Below are 23,015 nucleotides of genomic sequence, written 5' to 3'. Positions count from 1 at the left end.
GTCCTGGCCAGGCTGGTACAACTACATGGTGTTTAGGGGCGTTGTCCTGGCCAGGCTGGTACAACTACATGGTGTTTAGGGGCGTTGTCCTGGCCAGGCTGGTACAACTACATGGTGTTTAGGGGCGTTGTCCTGGCCAGGCTGGTACAACTACATGGTGTTTAGGGGCGTTGTCCTGGCCAGGCTGGTACAACTACAGGGTGTTTAGGGGCTTTGTCCTGGCCAGGCTGGTACAACTACATGGTGTTTAGGGGCGTTGTCCTGGTCAGGCTGGTACAACTACATGGTGTTTAGGGGCGTTGTCCTGGCCAGGCTGGTACAACTACATGGTGTTTAGGGGCGTTGTCCTGGCCAGGCTGGTACATCTACATGGTGTTTAGGGGCGTTGTCCTGGCCAGGCTGGTACAACTACATGGTGTTTAGGAGGTCTTCTTGCAGACGTGGATGAAGTAGCACGGGGCTTTGTCCTGGCCAGGCTTGTAGGCGCTGAAGTCTCCGTAGACGCTGTGCTCCACCTTGCCGTGGAAGGCCTCGCTCAGGAGAGACTTGAAGCTGTCCAGGCGGTGAGGGTAGTAGGACAGACGGAACTTACTGGGTGGGGAGAAAGAGCACACACACACACACACACACACACACACACACACACACACACACACACACACACACACACACACACACACACACACACACACACACACACACACACACACACACACACACACACACACACACACACACACACACACAGTATACTTTTGAGGACATCAACATGCACTTACAATTTAGGCATTTATCAGACCCTCTTAATCCAGAGTGATTTACAGTAAGCAAAAACACCACATGGTGATACATCACATACATAGAAATAGAATAGAACACCACATGGTGATACATCACATACATAGAAATAGTCATCATGAATCCTACGTAAGCTAAGAACCTAACAGTGGAATATCTATATAATGAAACTATGAGTCTACACTATAGAGTGTTATGTCTACATACAATACTATATAAATTCATTCCATAGTTTAGATTGGGAGTGATTCTGCAGTTCTGACTGCAATGGGAAGTTCATTTTATAGTTTAGATTGGGAGTGAGTCTGTAGTTCTGACTGCAATGGGAAGTTCATTCCATAGTTTAGATTGGGAATTGGGAGTGAGTCTGTAGTTCTGACTGAAATGGGAAGTGCATTCCATAGTTTAGATTGGGAGTGAGTCTGTAGTTCTGACTGTAATGTGAAGTTTATTCCATAGTTTAGATTGGGAGTGAGTCTGTAGTTCTGACTGCAATGGGAAGTTCATTCCATAGTTTAGATTGGGAGTGAGTCTGTAGTTCTGACTGCAATGGGAAGTTCATTCCATAGTTTAGATTGGGAGTGAGTCTGTATTTCTGACTGAAATGGGAAGTGCATTCCATAGTTTAGATTGGGAGTGAGTCTGTAGTTCTGACTGCAATGGGAAGTTCATTCCATAGTTTAGATTGGGAGTGAGTCTGTAGTTCTGACTGCAATGGGAAGTTCATTCCATAGTTTAGATTGGTAGTGAGTCTGTAGTTCTGACTGTAATGGGAAGTTCATTCCATAGTTTAGATTGGGAGTGAGTCTGTAGTTCTGACTGCAATGGGAAGTTCATTCCATAGTTTAGATTGGTAGTGAGTCTGTAGTTCTGACTGCAATGGGAAGTTCATTCCATAGTTTAGATTGGTAGTGAGTCTGTAGTTCTGACTGTAATGGGAAGTTCATTCCATAGTTTAGATTGGGAGTGAGTCTGTAGTTCTGACTGCAATGGGAAGTTCATTCCATAGTTTAGATTGGTAGTGAGTCTGTAGTTCTGACTGCAATGGGAAGTTCATTCCATAGTTTAGATTGGGAGTGAGTCTGTAGTTCTGACTGCAATGGGAAGTTCATTCCATAGTTTAGATTGGTAGTGAGTCTGTAGTTCTGACTGCAATGGGAAGTTCATTCCATAGTTTAGATTGGTAGTGAGTCTGTAGTTCTGACTGTAATGGGAAGTTCATTCCATAGTTTAGATTGGGAGTGAGTCTGTAGTTCTGACTGCAATGGGAAGTTCATTCCATAGTTTAGATTGGGAGTGAGTCTGTAGTTCTGACTGTAATGGGAAGTTCATTCCATAGTTTAGATTGGGAGTGAGTCTGTAGTTCTGACTGCAATGGGAAGTTCATTCCATAGTTTAGATTGGGAGTGAGTCTGTAGTTCTGACTGTAATGGGAAGTTCATTCCATAGTTTAGATTGGTAGTGAGTCTGTAGTTCTGACTGCAATGGGAAGTTCATTCCATAGTTTAGATTGGGAGTGAGTCTGTAGTTCTGACTGCAATGGGAAGTTCATTCCATAGTTTAGATTGGTAGTGAGTCTGTAGTTCTGACTGCAATGGGAAGTTCATTCCATAGTTTAGATTGGTAGTGAGTCTGTAGTTCTGACTGTAATGGGAAGTTCATTCCATAGTTTAGATTGGGAGTGAGTCTGTAGTTCTGACTGCAATGGGAAGTTCATTCCATAGTTTAGATTGGGAGTGAGTCTGTAGTTCTGACTGTAATGGGAAGTTCATTCCATAGTTTAGATTGGGAGTGAGTCTGTAGTTCTGACTGTAATGGGAAGTTCATTCCATAGTTTAGATTGGGAGTGAGTCTGTAGTTCTGACTGTAATGGGAAGTTCATTCCATAGTTTAGATTGGGAGTGAGTCTGTAGTTCTGACTGTAATGGGAAGTTCATTCCATAGTTTAGATTGGGAGTGAGTCTGTAGTTCTGACTGCAATGGGAAGTTCATTCCATAGTTTAGATTGGGAGTGAGTCTGTAGTTCTGACTGTAATGGGAAGTTCATTCCATAGTTTAGATTGGGAGTGAGTCTGTAGTTCTGACTGTAATGGGAAGTTCATTCCATAGTTTAGATTGGGAGTGAGTCTGTAGTTCTGACTGCAGTGGGAAGTTCATTCCATAGTTTAGATTGGGAGTGAGTCTGTAGTTCTGACTGCAATGGGAAGTTCATTCCATAGTTTAGATTGGGAGTGAGTCTGTAGTTCTGACTGTAATGGGAAGTTCATTCCATAGTTTAAATTGGGAGTGAGTCTGTAGTTCTGACTGTAATGGGAAGTTCATTCCATAGTTTAGATTGGGAGTGAGTCTGTAGTTCTGACTGCAATGGGAAGTTCATTCCATAGTTTAGATTGGGAGTGAGTCTGTAGTTCTGACTGTAATGGGAAGTTCATTCCATAGTTTAGATTGGTAGTGAGTCTGTAGTTCTGACTGCAATGGGAAGTTCATTCCATAGTTTAGATTGGGAGTGAGTCTGTAGTTCTGACTGCAATGGGAAGTTCATTCCATAGTTTAGATTGGTAGTGAGTCTGTAGTTCTGACTGCAATGGGAAGTTCATTCCATAGTTTAGATTGGTAGTGAGTCTGTAGTTCTGACTGTAATGGGAAGTTCATTCCATAGTTTAGATTGGGAGTGAGTCTGTAGTTCTGACTGCAATGGGAAGTTCATTCCATAGTTTAGATTGGGAGTGAGTCTGTAGTTCTGACTGTAATGGGAAGTTCATTCCATAGTTTAGATTGGGAGTGAGTCTGTAGTTCTGACTGTAATGGGAAGTTCATTCCATAGTTTAGATTGGGAGTGAGTCTGTAGTTCTGACTGTAATGGGAAGTTCATTCCATAGTTTAGATTGGGAGTGAGTCTGTAGTTCTGACTGTAATGGGAAGTTCATTCCATAGTTTAGATTGGGAGTGAGTCTGTAGTTCTGACTGCAATGGGAAGTTCATTCCATAGTTTAGATTGGGAGTGAGTCTGTAGTTCTGACTGTAATGGGAAGTTCATTCCATAGTTTAGATTGGGAGTGAGTCTGTAGTTCTGACTGTAATGGGAAGTTCATTCCATAGTTTAGATTGGGAGTGAGTCTGTAGTTCTGACTGCAGTGGGAAGTTCATTCCATAGTTTAGATTGGGAGTGAGTCTGTAGTTCTGACTGCAATGGGAAGTTCATTCCATAGTTTAGATTGGGAGTGAGTCTGTAGTTCTGACTGTAATGGGAAGTTCATTCCATAGTTTAAATTGGGAGTGAGTCTGTAGTTCTGACTGTAATGGGAAGTTCATTCCATAGTTTAGATTGGGAGTGAGTCTGTAGTTCTGACTGCAGTGGGAAGTTCATTCCATAGTTTAGATTGGGAGTGAGTCTGTAGTTCTGACTGCAATGGGAAGTTCATTCCATAGTTTAGATTGGGAGTGAGTCTGTAGTTCTGACTGTAATGGGAAGTTCATTCCATAGTTTAGATTGGGAGTGAGTCTGTAGTTCTGACTGCAATGGGAAGTTCATTCCATAGTTTAGATTGGGAGTGAGTCTGTAGTTCTGACTGCAATGGGAAGTTCATTCCATAGTTTAGATTGGGAGTGAGTCTGTAGTTCTGACTGCAATGGGAAGTTCATTCCATAGTTTAGATTGGGAGTGAGTCTGTAGTTCTGACTGCAATGGGAAGTTCATTCCATAGTTTAGATTGGGAGTGAGTCTGTAGTTCTGACTGCAATGGGAAGTTCATTCCATAGTTTAGATTGGGAGTGAGTCTGTAGTTCTGACTGCAATGGGAAGTTCATTCCATAGTTTAGATTGGGAGTGAGTCTGTAGTTCTGACTGCAATGGGAAGTTCATTCCATAGTTTAGATTGGGAGTGAGTCTGTAGTTCTGACTGCAATGGGAAGTTCATTCCATAGTTTAGATTGGGAGTGAGTCTGTAGTTCTGACTGCAATGGGAAGTTCATTCCATAGTTTAGATTGGGAGTGAGTCTGTAGTTCTGACTGCAATGGGAAGTTCATTCCATAGTTTAGATTGGGAGTGAGTCTGTAGTTCTGACTGCAATGGGAAGTTCATTCCATAGTTTAGATTGGGAGTGAGTCTGTAGTTCTGACTGCAATGGGAAGTTCATTCCATAGTTTAGATTGGGAGTGAGTCTGTAGTTCTGACTGCAATGGGAAGTTCATTCCATAGTTTAGATTGGGAGTGAGTCTGTAGTTCTGACTGCAATGGGAAGTTCATTCCATAGTTTAGATTGGGAGTGAGTCTGTAGTTCTGACTGCAATGGGAAGTTCATTCCATAGTTTAGATTGGGAGTGAGTCTGTAGTTCTGACTGCAATGGGAAGTTCATTCCATAGTTTAGATTGGGAGTGAGTCTGTAGTTCTGACTGTAATGGGAAGTTCATGCCATAGTTTTGGAGCCAGAAGGGAGCAGAGTTTGGGACGTGTGGAGTGTTGACGTGTGGAGTGTTGTCCCAGAGTTTGGGACGTGTGGAGTGTTGACGTGTGGAGTGTTGTCCCAGAGTTTGGGACGTGTGGAGTGTTGACGTGTGGAGTGTTGACGTGTGGAGTGTTGTCCCAGAGTTTGGGACGTGTGGAGTGTTGACGTGTGGAGTGTTGACGTGTGGAGTGTTGACGTGTGGAGTGTTGACGTGTGGAGTGTTGACGTGTGGAGTGTTGACGTGTGGAGTGTTGACGTGTGGAGTGTTGACGTGTGGAGTGTTGACGTGTGGAGTGTTGACGTGTGGAGTGTTGACGTGTGGAGTGTTGACGTGTGGAGTGTTGACGTGTGGAGTGTTGACGTGTGGAGTGTTGACGTGTGGAGTGTTGACGTGTGGAGTGTTGACGTGTGGAGTGTTGACGTGTGGAGTGTTGACGTGTGGAGTGTTGACGTGTGGAGCGTTGACGTGTGGAGTGTTGACGTGTGGAGTGTTGACGTGTGGAGTGTTGACGTGTGGAGTGTTGACGTGTGGAGTGTTGACGTGTGGAGTGTTGACGTGTGGAGTGTTGACGTGTGGAGTGTTGACGTGTGGAGTGTTGACGTGTGGAGTGTTGACGTGTGGAGTGTTGACGTGTGGAGTGTTGACGTGTGGAGTGTTGACGTGTGGAGTGTTGACGTGTGGAGTGTTGACGTGTGGAGTGTTGACGTGTGGAGTGTTGACGTGTGGAGTGTTGACGTGTGGAGTGTTGACGTGTGGAGTGTTGACGTGTGGAGCGTTGACGTGTGGAGTGTTGACGTGTGGAGTGTTGTCCCGGCGTCTTTAGCAAGGGGCACCGCTCCGATCCGCTCACATCAGCGTCGGCTGATGTGAGCGGATCGGGGGGGGGGGGGGGGGGGGGGGGTTACTGTAAATCGCTCTGGATTAAGAGCGTTTGGCACATTAAGCTGGTCACCAGAGACCAGAGCTCTGTAGAAATATGTTCCCCTGAATACAATTATTTGATTATTTTTGAAGGTGTTAAAAACTGAACAACTTCAGTTAGCTAAAGTTTTCAAACGTCTGCCATCATCTGGTGCTGATTTCAACCTCCTTTTTACATTACTGTTACTTCTTGTTTACTTGTATGCATTATTTTACAGTGTACACACACACACACACACACACACACACAACACACACACACATTTTTTATGGCATAGGCAGCTCCCGGCAGGATCCGCCGGGAGAAACGATGCGCAGCTGCGTGACATGAGACTAATTACTTAGAGCGACAGAGAGAGAGAGGAGTGTGTGTGTGTGTGTGTGTACATGTGTGCGTGTGTGTGTCAATTTAACAAAGGTGCAGACGATCAGAAATCTGCAGAGACTGAGCGATGTTTGCGCTACTCTATGCCGAATTGAAGTGGACTCGGATCCAGACTTTTTTTTTCTCCCTGGAAATAAAAACGTCTGGGTTTCCGAGGCTAGTTTTTACCTGACATGAGGTAGTTTTTACCTGACATGAGGTAGTTTTTACCTGACATGAGGTAGTTTTTACCTGACATGAGGTAGTTTTTACCTGACATGAGGTAGTTTTTACCTGACATGAGGTAGTTTTTACCTGACATGAGGTAGTTTTTACCTGACATGAGGTAGTTTTTACCCGACATGAGGTAGTTTTTACCTGACATGGGGTAGTTTTTACCTGACATGAGGTAGTTTTTACCCGACATGAGGTAGTTTTTACCTGACATGGGGTAGTTTTTACCTGACATGACATGAGGTAGTTTTTGAGTGGTGTAAACCACTCCTACAACTGGCTTTGTTAGTTTACGTGTCTGTCCGTACCAAAACAAATCACACCCGTGTGAACTGAGTGGTGTAAGGTCTTATATAGACTGATCAACTGTGGTCTGACGTAATGTCTGGCGTAATGAAATCACACCCGTGTGAACTGGGTGACCATAGCAACCATGCTAATTTTTTGGTACGAACAGACAGACAGACAAACTAACAAAGCCAGTTGTAGGAGTGGTTTACACCACTCAAAAATGAGCATGGTTGCTATGGTCACCCAGTTCACACGGGTGTGATTTCATTACGTCAGACATTACGTCAGACCACAGCTGATCAGGCTATATAAGACCTTACACCACTCAGTTCACACGGGTGTGAACTGAGTGGTGTAAACCACTCCTACAACCGGCTTTGTTAGTTTACGTGTCTGTTCGTACCAAAAAATGAACATGGTTGCTATGGTCACCCAGTTCACCCGGGTGTGATTTCAGCTTTGTTAGTTTACGTGTCTGTTCGTACCAAAACATGAGCATGGTTGCTATGGTCACCCAGTTCACACGGGTGTGATTTCATTACGCCAGACATTACGTCAGACCACAGCTGATCAGTCTATATAAGACCTTAGACCACTCAGTTCACACGGGTGTGATTTTTACCTGACATGAGGTAGTTTTTACCTGACATGAGGTAGTTTTTACCTGACATGAGGTAGTTTTTACCTGACATGACATGAGGTAGTTTTTACCTGACATGACATGAGGTAGTTTTTACCTGACATGAGGTAGTTTTTACCTGACATGAGGTAGTTTTTATCTGACATGACATGAGGTAGTTTTTACCTGACATGGTCGTTTTTACCTGACATGAGGTAGTTTTACCTGACATGACATGAGGTAGTTTTTACCTGACATGAGGTAGTTTTTACCTGACATGACATGAGGTAGTTTTTACCTGACATGAGGTCGTTTTTACCTGACATGAGGTAGTTTTACCTGACATGAGGTAGTTTTTACCTGACATGACATGAGGTAGTTTTTACCTGACATGAGGTAGTTTTTACCTGACATGACATGAGGTAGTTTTTACCTGACATGACATGAGGTCGTTTTTACCTGACATGAGGTAGTTTTTACCTGACATGAGGTAGTTTTTACCTGACATTAGGTAGTTTTTACCTGACATGAGGTAGTTTTTACCTGACATGACATGAGGTAGTTTTTACCTGACATGAGGTAGTTTTTACCTGACATGACATGAGGTAGTTTTTACCTGACATGAGGTAGTTTTACCTGACATGACATGAGGTAGTTTTTACCTGACATGACATGAGGTAGTTTTTACCTGACAGGAGGTAGTTTTTACCTGACATGACATGAGGTCGTTTTTACCTGACATGACATGAGGTAGTTTTTACCTGACATGACATGAGGTAGTTTTTACCTGACAGGAGGTAGTTTTTACCTGACATGACATGAGGTAGTTTTTACCCTACATGAGGTAGTTTTTACCCTACATGAGGTAGTTTTTACCCTACATGAGGTAGCTTTTACCCAACATGAGGTAGTTTTAACCCTACATGAGGTAGTTTTTACCCTAGATGAGGTAGTTTTTACCCAACATGAGGTAGTTTTTACCTGACTTCGGGGTTATTCTCGTCGGGATTCTCGTCGGGGATCTGGATGGTGTAGTCCAGGGTGATCATGTGAGGTTTGTTGTTCACCCACAGCACCGAGGTGGAGATGTCCTGGGTGAGGTCACTCTGACACGCACACACGCACACACACACACGCACACACGCACGTTAAATTAAGGTTAACACCCCGAACGCCGAATAGATGTCTTAAGGTATTTTAATACCTTGTAATAGAGCACCGAAGTCCTGACGTCACTGCCCTCTACTATCAGTAGAGGGCGCCAGTCCCCAGGTTCGTGTATTTTTTTATAAGCATTGTAATCTCCATTGGGGGATTTTAGATCGCCTCAACTGTGTTTGAAAAATAAACCGATCACCCCGGCCTTTTCACTCATATGGATATGAAGCATCGACTGAAGGTGGAAATGTACAAATATACCCAAAGAGTAACAAAATAAGCGTTAGAAACGAGCCAAACAACCCAGAGACTACATTTCCGGGTAGGCTGCATCTGCCCGCAGCCCGTCGCACAACAGAAACTGAACGTTAATTACGTTTATTAATTTTTTTATTTCATTGATATATAATGTATCGTGGTTAGTACGAGTCGAGTCACCACCAGCTGAGCTTACGTCAACGAGGAATCTCAGGAACGCAATATGTTGACAGCTGGGCGTGACGTATATGCTCAGCGACATTGCATTCATATGTAGTTTCAAGGCTTTTGCGGTCACATTAATTCCATTTTCTCCAGAAACTGGCTGTATCAAATATGAATGGACATCATTAACGACGCACAGCCACTCCCCTGACAGAAACGCTGGGGTGGTCGGTTTATTTTTCAAACACAGTTCTTATGTGAAGCGACATAAAATCGCCCTATGGAGATTTCAATACAAATAAAAAAATACACAAACCTGTGTGTTGGTGCCCTCTACTGAAAGTGACGTCAGACTTCGGTGCTCTATAGATGTCTTAAGGTATTTTAATACCTTGTAATAGATGTCTTAAGGTATTTTAATACCTTGTAACAGATGTTTTAAGGTATTTTAATACCTTGTAGTAGATGTTCTTCCCCGGGGGGGCGAGGCCCGTCTCCAGGATGTAGTCGTAGTTACGATGGTCGATGATGAGGATTCCTCCTGGTCGGACCATGCTGGCGATGTTCGTTAGAGCCAGCTTCTGGTCGCTCTGGTCCCCTTCAAAATAAAACAACACAAGAACTAAGTTCTGGTCGCTCTGGTCCCCTTCAAAATGAAACACAAGAACTACGTTTTGGTCGCTCTGGTCCCCTTCAAAATAAAACATCATAAGAACTAACTTCTGATCGCTCTGGTCCCTTTCAAAATAAAACACAAGAACTAAAAGGTGTGTGAAGCTCTGGTCTTAGTTCTCTCCAAACCTTTGAAGTCCGGCAGGTGAGCGAAGGAGTTCCCCAGGCAGATGACGGCGTCGAAGCCCTGGCCGGGTTTCTGGATGTCCTCCGATAGCGTCAGCCAGTTGGCCTCCTCTATCACTGAAAGAGTTAAATAACACTCAGTTAGTCTCCTCTATCACTGAAAGAGTTAAATAACACTCAGTTAGTCTCCTCTATCACTGAAAGAGTTAAATAACACTCAGTTAGTCTCCTCTATCTCTGAAAGAGTTAAATAACACTCAGTTAGTCTCCTCTATCACTGAAAGAGTTAAATAACACCCAGTTAGTCTCCTCTATCACTGAAAGAGTTAAATAACACTCGGTTAGTCTCCTCTATCACTGAAAGAGTTAAATAACACTCGGTTAGTCTCCTCTATCACTGAAAGAGTTAAATAACACTCGGTTAGTCTCCTCTATCACTGAAAGAGTTAAATAACACTCGGTTAGTCTCCTCTATCACTGAAAGAGTTAAATAACACTCGGTTAGTCTCCTATATCACTGAAAGAGTTAAATAACACTCAGTTAGTCTCCTCTATCACTGAAAGAGTTAAATAACACTCAGTTAGTCTCCTCTATCACTGAAAGAGTTAAATAACACCCAGTTAGTCTCCTCTATCACTGAAAGAGTTAAATAACACTCAGTTAGTCTCCTCTATCACTGAAAGAGTTAAATAACACTCGGTTAGTCTCCTATATCACTGAAAGAGTTAAATAACACCCAGTTAGTCTCCTCTATCACTGAAAGAGTTAAATAACACTCGGTTAGTCTCCTATATCACTGAAAGAGTTAAATAACACTCGGTTAGTCTCCTCTATCACTGAAAGAGTTAAATAACACTCGGTTAGTCTCCTATATCACTGAAAGAGTTAAATAACACTCAGTTAGTCTCCTCTATCACTGAAAGAGTTATATAACACCCAGTTAGTCTCCTCTATCACTGAAAGAGTTAAATAACACTCAGTTAGTCTCCTCTATCACTGAAAGAGTTAAATAACACTCAGTTAGTCTCCTCTATCACTAAAAGAGTTAAATAACACCCAGTTAGTCTCCTCTATCACTGAAAGAGTTAACCCATTCTGGGCGGGAACCCCTTTTGGTGTTTAATCCATTGAGACCTGGAACGCATCCATGTCACGTTAGCGTTTAACCACATTAACCATTAACCCATTTTGGGGCGGGAACCCCTTTTGGTGTTTTAAACATTGTTATAATTTAGCTATTGAAAAATAGCAGATCTACAAGCTCATAGCGCGCCACCGAGTGGCGCGCTATGAGCTTGTAGGTCTGCTATTTTTGAAAATAATAAAATCTTAATCTTTGAATATATATTCTTTCACAGTGAACGTCGTTGCTTCTGGGGGGTCCCTGGAACAACATATTTTCAGATTGGGGTCAGCGGCCAAATACAGATAATTCTGGGGGTCCTTGACATGGAACATGGAGCACCACTGATACAGAAACATCAGGTATTTCAGAAAACTGTCAGAATTTAGAAGACATTTTTTTTAAATTCGACGTCAGGCCTAAATGGTTTAAATAACAGCCAGTGAACCTCTTCTATCACTGAAGGTGTTTTTTATCTATCATAAAGTGTTTTATCTATCATAAAGTTCAAGAGTTCCTTGATCATGAAACGTGCATGCGTGCGTGCGTGCGTGCGTGCGTGCGTGCGTGCGTGCGTGCGTGCGTGCGTGCGTGCGTGCGTGCGTGCGTGCGTGCACGTCCTACCCCACTGGTCGAAGGCCGTCTCTTTCCGGCGGTCCCAGCGAGACTTCAGGGCGTATTTCAGCATCTTGTCACTGGCGTCCACACTGACCATCTGGAAGCCCTCCTCCACCAGCATGATGGAGTCTACCCTGTTAACAAGAATATAACATTAATATGACATTAATATGACATTAATATGACATTAATATGTTGAACCCTCCTCCACCAGCATGATGGAGTCTACCCTGTTAACAAGAATATAACAATAATATAACATTAATATGTTGAACCCTCCTCCACCAGCATGATGGAGTCTACCCTGTTAACAATAATATAACAATAATATGACATTAATATGACATTAATATGACATTAATATGTTGAACCCTCCTCCACCAGCATGATGGAGTCTACCCTGTTAACAATAATATGACATTAATATGACATTAATATGACATTAATATGACATTAATATGTTGAACCCTCCTCCACCAGCATGATGGAGTCTACCCTGTTAACAATAATATAACATTAATACGACATTAATATGTTGAACCCTCCTCTACCAACATGCAAGGTGACCGTCTGGTGGGCAGGGCTTAAGAAGAGTGTCTCAACCCTGAACCATAACACTCTCCAGTTGGTGCCACTGAGGTCTCTAGAGGACTGTGGTCTGGGGGGACTGCAGACCCTTAGAGGTCTCTAGGACTGTGGTCTGGGGGGACTGCAGACCCTTAGAGGTCTCTAGAGGACTGTGGTCTGTGTTCTGGGGGGACTACAGACCCTTAGAGGTCTCTAGAGGACTGTGGTCTGGGGGGACTGCAGACCCTTAGAGGTCTCTAGAGGACTGTGTTCTGGGGGGACTGCAGACCCTTAGAGGTCTCTAGGACTGTGGTCTGGGGGGACTGCAGACCCTTAGAGGTCTCTAGGACTGTGGTCTGGGGGGACTGCAGACCCTTAGAGGTCTCTAGAGGACTGTGTTCTGGGGGGCCTGCAGACCCTTAGAGGTCTCTAGAGGACTGTGGTCTGGGGGGACTGCAGACCCTTAGAGGTCTCTAGGACTGTGGACTGTGTTCTGGGGGGCCTGCAGGCCCTTAGAGGTCTCTAGGACTGTGGACTGTGTTCTGGGGGGACTGCAGACCCTTAGAGGTCTTTAGGACTGTGGACTGTGTTCTGGGGGGACTACAGGCCCTTAGAGGTCTCTAGGACTGTGGACTGTGTTCTGGGGGGACTGCAGACCCTTAGAGGTCTCTAGAGGACTGTGGACTGTGTTCTGGGGGGACTGCAGACCCTGAGAGGTCTCTAGAGGACTGTGGTCTGGGGGGACTACAGGCCCTTAGAGGTCTCTAGGACTGTGGACTGTGTTCTGGGGGGACTACAGACCCTGAGAGGTCTCTAGAGGACTGTGGTCTGGGGGGACTGCAGACCCTGAGAGGTCTCTAGAGGACTGTGGTCTGGGGGGACTACAGGCCCTTAGAGGTCTCTAGAGGACTGTGGTCTGGGGGGACTACAGACCCTTAGAGGTCTCTAGAGGACTGTGGTCTGTGTTCTGGGGGGACTACAGGCCCTTAGAGGTCTCTAGGACTGTGGACTGTGTTCTGGGGGGACTACAGGCCCTTAGAGGCCTCTAGGACTGTGGACTGTGTTCTGGGGGGACTACAGGCCCTTAGAGGTCTCTAGGACTGTGGTCTGTGTTCTGGGGGGACTACAGGCCCTTAGAGGTCTCTAGGACTGTGGACTGTGTTCTGGGGGGACTGCAGGCCCTTAGAGGTCTCTAGGACTGTGGACTGTGTTCTGGGGGGACTACAGGCCCTTAGAGGTCTCTAGGACTGTGGACTGTGTTCTGGGGGGACTACAGGCCCTTAGAGGTCTCTAGGACTGTGGACTGTGTTCTGGGGGGCGTGCAGGCCCTTAGAGGTCTCTAGGACTGTGGACTGTGTTCTGGGGGGACTACAGGCCCTTAGAGGTCTCTAGGACTGTGGACTGTGTTCTGGGGGGACTACAGGCCCTTAGAGGTCTCTAGGACTGTGGACTGTGTTCTGGGGGGCCTGCAGACCCTTAGAGGTCTCTAGGACTGTGGTCTGTGTTCTGGGGGGACTACAGGCCCTTAGAGGTCTCTAGGACTGTGGTCTGTGTTCTGGGGGGACTACAGGCCCTTAGAGGTCTCTAGGACTGTGGTCTGTGTTCTGGGGGGACTACAGGCCCTTAGAGGTCTCTAGGACTGTGGACTGTGTTCTGGGGGGACTACAGGCCCTTAGAGGTCTCTAGGACTGTGGTCTGTGTTCTGGGGGGACTACAGGCCCTTAGAGGTCTCTAGGACTGTGGACTGTGTTCTGGGGGGACTGCAGGCCCTTAGAGGTCTCTAGGACTGTGGACTGTGTTCTGGGGGGACTACAGGCCCTTAGAGGTCTCTAGGACTGTGGACTGTGTTCTGGGGGGACTACAGGCCCTTAGAGGTCTCTAGGACTGTGGACTGTGTTCTGGGGGGACTACAGGCCCTTAGAGGTCTCTAGGACTGTGGACTGTGTTCTGGGGGGACTACAGGCCCTTAGAGGTCTCTAGGACTGTGGACTGTGTTCTGGGGGGACTACAGGCCCTTAGAGGTCTCTAGGACTGTGGACTGTGTTCTGGGGGGCCTGCAGGCCCTTAGAGGTCTCTAGGACTGTGGACTGTGTTCTGGGGGGACTACAGGCCCTTAGAGGTCTCTAGGACTGTGGACTGTGTTCTGGGGGGCCTGCAGGCCCTTAGAGGTCTCTAGGACTGTGTTCTGGGGGGACTACAGGCCCTTAGAGGTCTCTAGGACTGTGGACTGTGTTCTGGGGGGACTACAGGCCCTTAGAGGTCTCTAGGACTGTGTTCTGGGGGGACTACAGGCCCTTAGAGGTCTCTAGGACTGTGGACTGTGTTCTGGGGGGACTACAGGCCCTTAGAGGTCTCTAGGACTGTGGACTGTGTTCTGGGGGGACTACAGGCCCTTAGAGGTCTCTAGGACTGTGGACTGTGTTCTGGGGGGACTACAGGCCCTTAGAGGTCTCTAGGACTGTGGACTGTGTTCTGGGGGGACTACAGGCCCTTAGAGGTCTCTAGGACTGTGGACTGTGTTCTGGGGGGCCTGCAGGCCCTTAGAGGTCTCTAGGACTGTGGACTGTGTTCTGGGGGGACTACAGGCCCTTAGAGGTCTCTAGGACTGTGGACTGTGTTCTGGGGGGCCTGCAGGCCCTTAGAGGTCTCTAGGACTGTGTTCTGGGGGGACTACAGGCCCTTAGAGGTCTCTAGGACTGTGGACTGTGTTCTGGGGGGACTACAGGCCCTTAGAGGTCTCTAGGACTGTGTTCTGGGGGGACTACAGGCCCTTAGAGGTCTCTAGGACTGTGGACTGTGTTCTGGGGGGACTACAGGCCCTTAGAGGTCTCTAGGACTGTGGACTGTGTTCTGGGGGGACTACAGGCCCTTAGAGGTCTCTAGGACTGTGGTCTGTGTTCTGGGGGGACTGCAGGCCCTTAGAAGTCTCTAGGACTGTGGTCTGTGTTCTGGGGGGACTACAGGCCCTTAGAGGTCTCTAGGACTGTGGACTGTGTTCTGGGGGGACTACAGGCCCTTAGAGGTCTCTAGGACTGTGGTCTGTGTTCACTCGTGCAGCACTAGTACCAGTAGCCACTGAGCCAGCAGTACGGGTCGGGTCAAAGGGTTCCTGAACAGTATTCTGGCCTCAGCAGCACAGAGGGGGACATCACACAGAGGGGGACATCACATCACAGCACAGAGGGGGACATCACACAGAGGGGGACATCACACAGAGGGGGACATCACACAGAGGGGGACATCACACAGAGGGGGACATCACATCACAGCACAGAGGGGGACATCACACAGAGGGGGACATCACACAGAGGGGGACATCACACAGAGGGGGACATCACACAGAGGGGGACATCACATCACAGCACAGAGGGGGACATCACACAGAGGGGGACATCACATCACAGCACAGAGGGGGACATCACACAGAGGGGGACATCACATCACAGCACAGAGGGGGACATCACATCACAGCACAGAGGGGGACATCACACAGAGGGGGACATCACATCACGGATGAAAGCACCGCTCCGGCTCCATCCCCTCACGGGACGGCCCGCTGCATTCCGTTCAGGATTCAGTTTCTTTTTGTTCTTCTATTTAAACAATTTACTATTTTTTTCCTACCGTTTGCTCAGCAGGCAGACTAAGTACTCAGACGCATTAAGGCCGCTCGCTTTGGCTCCGTTTAAAAGTCAAAGAACAAAAAGTCTTACTGTTGATCACATGCTGACATAATCCACCAGTAGCAACCAATGAAATGTCTTAAGGTGGCCTTACACTATAGCCGATAATCGGGCAATAGATAATTCCATGGAATAAAAATGAGAATCGTGTGGGAATCATGATCACAATTCTTGTGGAGGAAAAATGGACATTCATATTTGAGCAGGAATCATGCAGCACTGTGTCCAGTCTGGGGACAAATGAAGTGGAGACCTGTGTACCTATTCATGTTTTGTTTACCTTTCAAATCCTGTCTGTCTGCCTGCCTGTCTGCCTGCCTGCCTGCCTGCCTGCCTGTCTGCCTGCATGCCTGTCTGCCTGTCTGCCTGCCTGTCTGTCTGCCTGCCTGCCTGTCTGTCTGTTAGTTAGTTAGTTAGTAGAAGCTTTTCAGAGAATAATCGACGACCAAAACAACCAGTTAGGAACATAATGTGCACGTGTGCGTGTGCGTGCGTGTGTGTGTGTGTGCGGTGTGCCTGTGTGTGTGTGCCCGGGCGTGCGGTGTGCCTGTGTGTGTGTGCCCGGGCGTGCGGTGTGTGTGTGTGACCTTGCTCTCTTCTGAGAAGGGAACATAGATACACTATCACCCAGTAACCATGGTAACCAGGGTGAGTCCAGATCCAGCCGGAACGGTCCGGGCCGGGGTCGCGGGGTCACTGGGCCACCCCTGTGTGTCGGCCAGTCAGGAGGAGGACTCTGGACCCCGTAGGGTTAAATTACTGCTCCTCAAAGGGCCCGCCGATATACCTGAGTGAGGACGATTCTACAAATGTCTTCTAAATCCTAACGGTTTTATGAAAAATCCCATGTTTCTATGTCAGTGGTTCTCAAACTACTTCATGTAATTGCCCGCCGACCCCCATCTGAAAATATGTTGTTCCAGGGACCCCCCCCCCCCAGAAGCACATATTCGAGTTAAAAACGTTCGCTCTGAAAGAATACATATTCAAAGATTTGCGCCACATTTTCACGATTTTTCAAAAATAGCAGATCTACAAGCTCGTATGAGCTTGTAGATCTGCTATTTTTCAATAGCTAAAGTGTAACATAATGCTTAAAACACCAAAAGGGGTTCCCGCCCAGAATGGGTTAACCTTTACAACACTGGCTCACAGTGAGGTGAACACATGCACACACAGTGGCGTGCACAGACATTTAGAGGGGCAGGTGCTCAAGTTAAAAAAGGGCACCTTGTGCAGCGCGTGGAACCGGCCGGTTGCCTTAATCTATTTTGGGCGGGAACCCCTTTTGGTGTTAGCATTATGTTATGCTTTAGCTATTGAAAAATAGCAGATCTACAAGCTCATAGCGCGCCACCGAGTGGCGCGCTATGAACTTGTAGGTCTGCTATTTTTGAAAAAAAAAGAAAAAAAGTTTTTTTTTTCTTTTTTTTTTAAAGGGCACATTGCCAAAAGGGCAGGGGGTGCTCTAGCACCCCCTAGTGTCTATCTGTGCACGCCACTGCAATCACTGTTGATTTCAGCGACTAAAACTATGACGAAAAATGTCCATCGACTACCTTTTTTCACTGAGGAAAACTAAATGAAAACTAAGCTATGACTAAAACTGAGACTAAAACTAAGCTATGATGACTAAAACTGAGACTAAATAATATATTGACAATTTCATCAACAAATAAAAACTAGACTAAAATGTCAGGAAGGGACTAGTGGACAAGAGATCCAGTATAAGTCATTTTTGTTGGTTGCATGCTGAAAATAGCAGATCTACAAACTGGACAGTTTGATACTATAGACATTCTAGGATGCCAGGTCAACATATGAACCTGTTATCCGTCTACATAACATGCTTACATCTAAATGACATTTTAACATTTACATAAGACTGCACTCATTAAAGTCAAATTTAAAATCTCACAACTGAAAAATGTCGCTATGAAGTCCAGGGATGGGCAACTGGCGGCCCCCACCTTCGCTTAATGCGGCCCGCATGTTAATATCAGAATACTGATATAGTATTGATTTCTAGTATTAAATGACTATAGTACTTAATGAGCAGTATTAAAATGGTATTGTCTTGTTGTGTCCAATGTAGTTGTGTTAACAGTTCATAAAGTTAACATAACTATAACTAAATGCATTTGAAATTCAATAAAAAGGATAATTTCCTATAGAATCCACCAATCTAACCCTAATCCACTGACTGAAGTCAGCCGTGGCGACTCTGAGAACTTGAATCCAGTGGTTCTCAAACCTTTTTATGTCAAGGACCCCCAAATTGACCCTCATTAGCCTGTGGACCCCCATTTGAAGAGACATGCCAAGGACCCCCATGAGAAGATTCTTACGGCTCTAGTCAGGTTTTCAGCTGGCTTAGGGAAGAGGACGACCCTGCCATGCATACTTGCATAGTCCACTATAGATAGGTGAATGAACTGTATCTGTCTGTGGGCAGCATACTCTGTGCCTGTGTGTGCGTGAGTGTGCGTGTGTGTGTGTGTGTGTGTGTGTGTGTGTGTGTGTGTGTGTGTGTGTGTGTGTGTGTGTGTGTGTGTGTGTGTGTGTGTGTGTGTGTGTGTGTGTGTGTGTGTGTGTGTGTGTGTGTGCGTGAGTGTGTGGTTGTGGTTGTGGTTGTATGAGTTGAGGATTAGAGGTATAGGTATTTTTGTTACGCTGTAATATTTGACTCACTGTTGCCGTTTAGCATCAGTGCAATTTGAAATGTATTTTTGAAATGTACTATTTTGTAATGTAATATAATGTATTTCTGGACTCTTGGAAGATTAGCCGAAAGGCTAAAAGAGATCCAAATCAAAATCAAATCAAAAATCAGCAGTGAATGTCATTTCAAGAAAACCCCCAGTTTTACCTGAATTGGGCAGGCCTGTCTGCCTGCCTGTCTGTCTGCCTGCCTGTCTGTCTCCCTGCATACCTGCCTGCCTGCCTGCCTGCCTGTCTGCCTGCCTGCCTGCCTGCCTGCCTGCCTGCCTGCCTGCCTGCCTGCCTGTATGTCTGCCTGTCTGTCTGTCTGCCTGCCTGCCTGCCTGCCTACCTGCCTGCCTGTCTCCCTGCCTGCCTACCTGCCTGCCTGCCTGCCTGCCTGCCTGTCTGTCTGCCTGCCTGCCTGCCTACCTGCCTGCCTACCTGCCTGCCTACCTGCCTGTCTGTCTGTCTCCCTGTCTAAGTGTAAGTGGATGAAGTCTAGTTAAAACAATCTTTTATAAAGTTTCCTCCTAATGACAGTGACACTCCTAGTTACCGTATGTTACATTGTGACAACATGGGGCAGTATTATGCGTGTCTTAAGTACCAGGTCTTATTACTTAACTTAAGACGTGGAGGCGTGGTCAATGCTGTTTGGCCACTCAGAATAGCCAAATGGCATTGATCACGCCTCGGGTCTTAAGTTAAGTAATAAGACCTGGTACTTAAGCCACGCATAATACTGCCCCATGTCTCCACATGTTGTCTCCTGTCCTCATCATGTTGTCTCCTGTCCTCATCAACATGTCTCCACATGTTGTCTCCTGTCCTCATCAACATGTCTCCACATGTTGTCTCCTGTCCTCATGTTGTCTCCTGTCCTCATCAACATGTCTCCACATGTTGTCTCCTGTCCTCATGTTGTCTCCTGTCCTCATCAACATGTCTCCACATGTTGTCTCCTGTCCTCATCAACAGAATGATGACACCAGTCATCACATGTTGTCTCCTGTCCTCATCAACAGAATGATGACACCAGTCATCACATGTTGTCTCCTGTCCTCATCAACAGAATGATGACACCAGTCATCACATTTCATCATACTGTACACTGTACTGTACACCTTCTCTTATGATAACCAGCACTAATGTCAACAACACAGTTTACATCTACACTAGAGGTCCTCAACCAGTGGTCCTTGAGGGGGTAACGTTTGCCTGTTATCTCTCCTAATGGTACCAACATCAATACAGCATGGAATAGTGGACTAAATCTGAACGATAACAAAATATTCTGAGAGGCTAAATGTCATCAGATGGTGGTCCGTGGCTCAGATGGGTCAGAGAGGCTAAATGTCATCAAATGGTGGTCCGTGGCTCAGATGGGTCCGAGAGGCTAAATGTCATCAAATGGTGGTCCGTGGCTCAGATGGGTCTGAGAGGCTAAATGTCATCAAATGGTGGTCCGTGGCTCAAATGGGTCGGAGAGGCTAAATGTCATCAAACGGTGGTTCGTGGCTCAGATGCCAAATTAAATAATGGACCTTGATATGAAAACTGTAAATGTATCCACATTATTGCTCGTTAGTTGGATTTAATAACAGCTGTGAAAAGCAAAGCCAGGCAACAGTAAGTTAAGATGTACTGTAATCAGACATTCTGTACATGTTTGTTTTCCTGTCTTCAATACAAGCATATGTAACCAAATGGACCTGTAGGTTCCATGTGTTGGCTTCCTAAACAGGACCATAAGGTTGTAACTCTGACAAACTGTACATGATCACAAATTAATCTGTTACGACTCGAGGACCCCTTAATTCAATAAGAACCATATTTAATAATTATCAGAGACTTCCAATGATCCATTCCATCCATACCGGCTCTTATTCAACAGAAGCATAATGGAACCAAATGGACCCTCACATATTAACCACTATAGGAACCAAATGGACCATGATCACATATTAACCATTATCACCAGCTGGCCACGTGCGGACCCCCGGCCTCACACACACACACACACACACACACACACACACACACACACACACACACACAGTGTAGTACTGACCCGGTGCCGCAGGCCACGTCCAGAACGCTGCGGACCCCCTGCTCCCTCAGCAGGCGGACCACCCAGCTCTTGTACTCGGCGGTGCGGCTCTGGGTGTCTCCGATGTAGAGCTGCCACACCTTGGCCGCCTTGCCGTCCGCGTACTGGTCCGGGAGACCCACCGCCGCGACCCCCAGGGACCGGGTCCGGAAAACACTGTCCACCGACATGACGAGAGGAGAGGAGGAGACCACGGACCCCCTGGACGCTTCCTAACAGAGAGGAGGAGAGGATGAGAACACGGACCACCGCACGGACCCCCTGGACGAGGAGGAATGATCAAAACAGAACACACACGTCAACAAGTGTGTGTGTGACACGAGTGGGTTTATTTATAAAGCCCAGAGAGAGAGAGGGAGAGGGGTAGCTGTGTGTGGCTGTGTGTGTGTGTGTGTGTGTGTGTTACGTTACTGTGTGGAGCCTGATTGGTTTAGAAAAGTTTTGGCCTCTCTAAAGCCTGATAACGTGACAGTCAGTCACGGTGGAACTCAGCCTGTTTTCTGACACCTCGTTACATTAATAACCTTAAAGTTTATAATAAACGTCCATGTTTCAGATATAAAGGTCTCTCCTCAGAGAGGTGAATGTTTTATAGATCTTCGGGTTGATATAAGTAACATTATCTTCATTATTAGTCAATAAAAACACTTTTTAATCACAGTAGTGGACATTGTCTCTGTTCTTCCTTATAATGCTTTCAACCAGGCGCCCCTATCGGTGGAGAGGTGTACCGCACCTCTGACTACTATTATAACTCTGAGACAAAATGTCCAGTGATGTGATTAAAAAGTGTTTTAATGTAACAACAGTGAAGATAATGTTACTTCTATCAATCCGAAGACCTATAAAACATTCACCTCTCTGAGGAGAGACCTTTAGATCTGAAACAAGAACGTTTAATGTGACTTTAAGGTTATTAATGTACCAACATTCCACAAAACGAGCCTTAATGTCGATGACGTTAACCACGGCTAGCTCTTCCTCCCCCAAAACGGACAAACTTTGAGCCAATCAGGCGCCGCGCTGCGCTCAACGCCTCCTCCGCTGATTGGACGAGGCTGTGCGGGGGAGTGGGGAGGTGTCACGATGAGTTTGGTGACCGTGTGGAAAAGTGTCACCCCGGAACTGTGACACATGTCCTAAATGTTGCGTCATATCAGTACTCCAGTGGCCTGGTGGAAAAAGTATTCAGATGAATTACTTAAGTAAAAGTATCAAAACTGCAATCTAGAACTACTACTTTTTGGCTATAGAGATCAATTCATCATAACATTTAGAGACGTACAAATATACACTTCTAAGTGTATATTCGCACGAATCGCACGTCTCTAAATGTTATGATGAATTGAACAAGGTGGACCCTCTTGTAAACAAGTGTAATGCTTTATGGTGTCGTCCACTCACAGTTAACAGTCTTTGTATTGAGTTGTGCTTGAAATGTACTGGAATTCTGCAAACTGTTAATAAATACTTCAATCAATCAATCAATCTATGTTAACAAGTACAACTAAGTGGGCCTAACAGTCAGTCTGGAATTCAAAATGTACTTGAGTATTTAAAGTACAAAAGTGTTTGTATCAAAATGTATACTTAAAGTAGGCTATACCAAAAGTAGAAAGTACTTTATATGCTAAATGTTTCATTTCATGTTTTCAAATGTATAAAAAAAAATCTTTTGAAAATAGCAGTAAAATAAGTACCGGTAGTAATTAAGTAACATTATTCTAGTACTGTAATTTATTGAGATACCGTATATATATATATATATATATTTTATGTACTTCCAGAAAGATAAACTCACAATCAGGTCTCATCGTTGGCTTGTCGTTGACATTTTTGTCAACATTCCATTTTTGCCACGACATGGCCGGACAGTAATATCACCAGAAACACATGAATAGAGCCCTGAAGGACCATAACAGGTCTGTAACTCTGAGAGTGTTCACATGGAACCAAACGGACCCCCTCTGACCCCTACCTGTAATGGCTCAGGGACGACCCCCTCTGACCCCTACCTGTAATGGCTCAGGGACGACCCCCTCTGACCCCTACCTGTAATGGCTCAGGGGCGACCCCCTCTGACCCCTACCTGTAATGGCTCAGGGGCGACCCCCTCTGACCCCTACCTGTAATGGCTCAGGGACGACCCCCTCTGA

The 23,015-nt window shown here is 45.8% G+C and overlaps 1 protein-coding gene across 1 annotated transcript; it reads right to left on the bottom strand.

Annotated features, from left to right (window-relative positions):
- Positions 1-11: 11 nt before the first annotated feature.
- gnmt (glycine N-methyltransferase) lies at positions 12-21,250 on the bottom strand. Its single transcript, XM_079530952.1, has 6 exons — positions 20,821-21,250; positions 11,803-11,930; positions 10,058-10,171; positions 9,712-9,854; positions 8,657-8,781; positions 12-591 (listed from the first exon to the last, which is right to left on the bottom strand). The coding sequence occupies exons 1-6, from the start codon at positions 21,027-21,029 to the stop codon at positions 420-422; spliced, it is 891 nt and encodes a 296-aa protein (XP_079387078.1). The 5' UTR covers positions 21,030-21,250; the 3' UTR covers positions 12-419.
- Between the last annotated feature and the right edge of the window lie 1,765 nt (positions 21,251-23,015).

Source organism: Electrona antarctica, assembly GCF_951216825.1.
Source record: "Electrona antarctica genome assembly, contig: scaffold_64, whole genome shotgun sequence".
NCBI classification, from domain to species: domain Eukaryota; kingdom Metazoa; phylum Chordata; class Actinopteri; order Myctophiformes; family Myctophidae; genus Electrona; species Electrona antarctica.
This window is presented reverse-complemented; position numbering and strand designations above follow the sequence as displayed.

Bases quoted from the DNA above. Each gene is read 5' to 3' on its own strand.
- gnmt (XM_079530952.1), bottom strand. From the start codon at position 21,029: ATGTCGGTGGACAGTGTTTTCCGGACCCGGTCCCTGGGGGTCGCGGCG. The intron at 10,172-11,802 runs GTAGGACGTGCA...TAACTCTTTCAG, and splicing joins GACGGCCTTCGACCAGTGGG to TGATAGAGGAGGCCAACTGG. The intron at 592-8,656 runs GTAAAAACTACC...CTCCCCACCCAG, and splicing joins GAGAATAACCCCGAAGTCAG to TAAGTTCCGTCTGTCCTACT.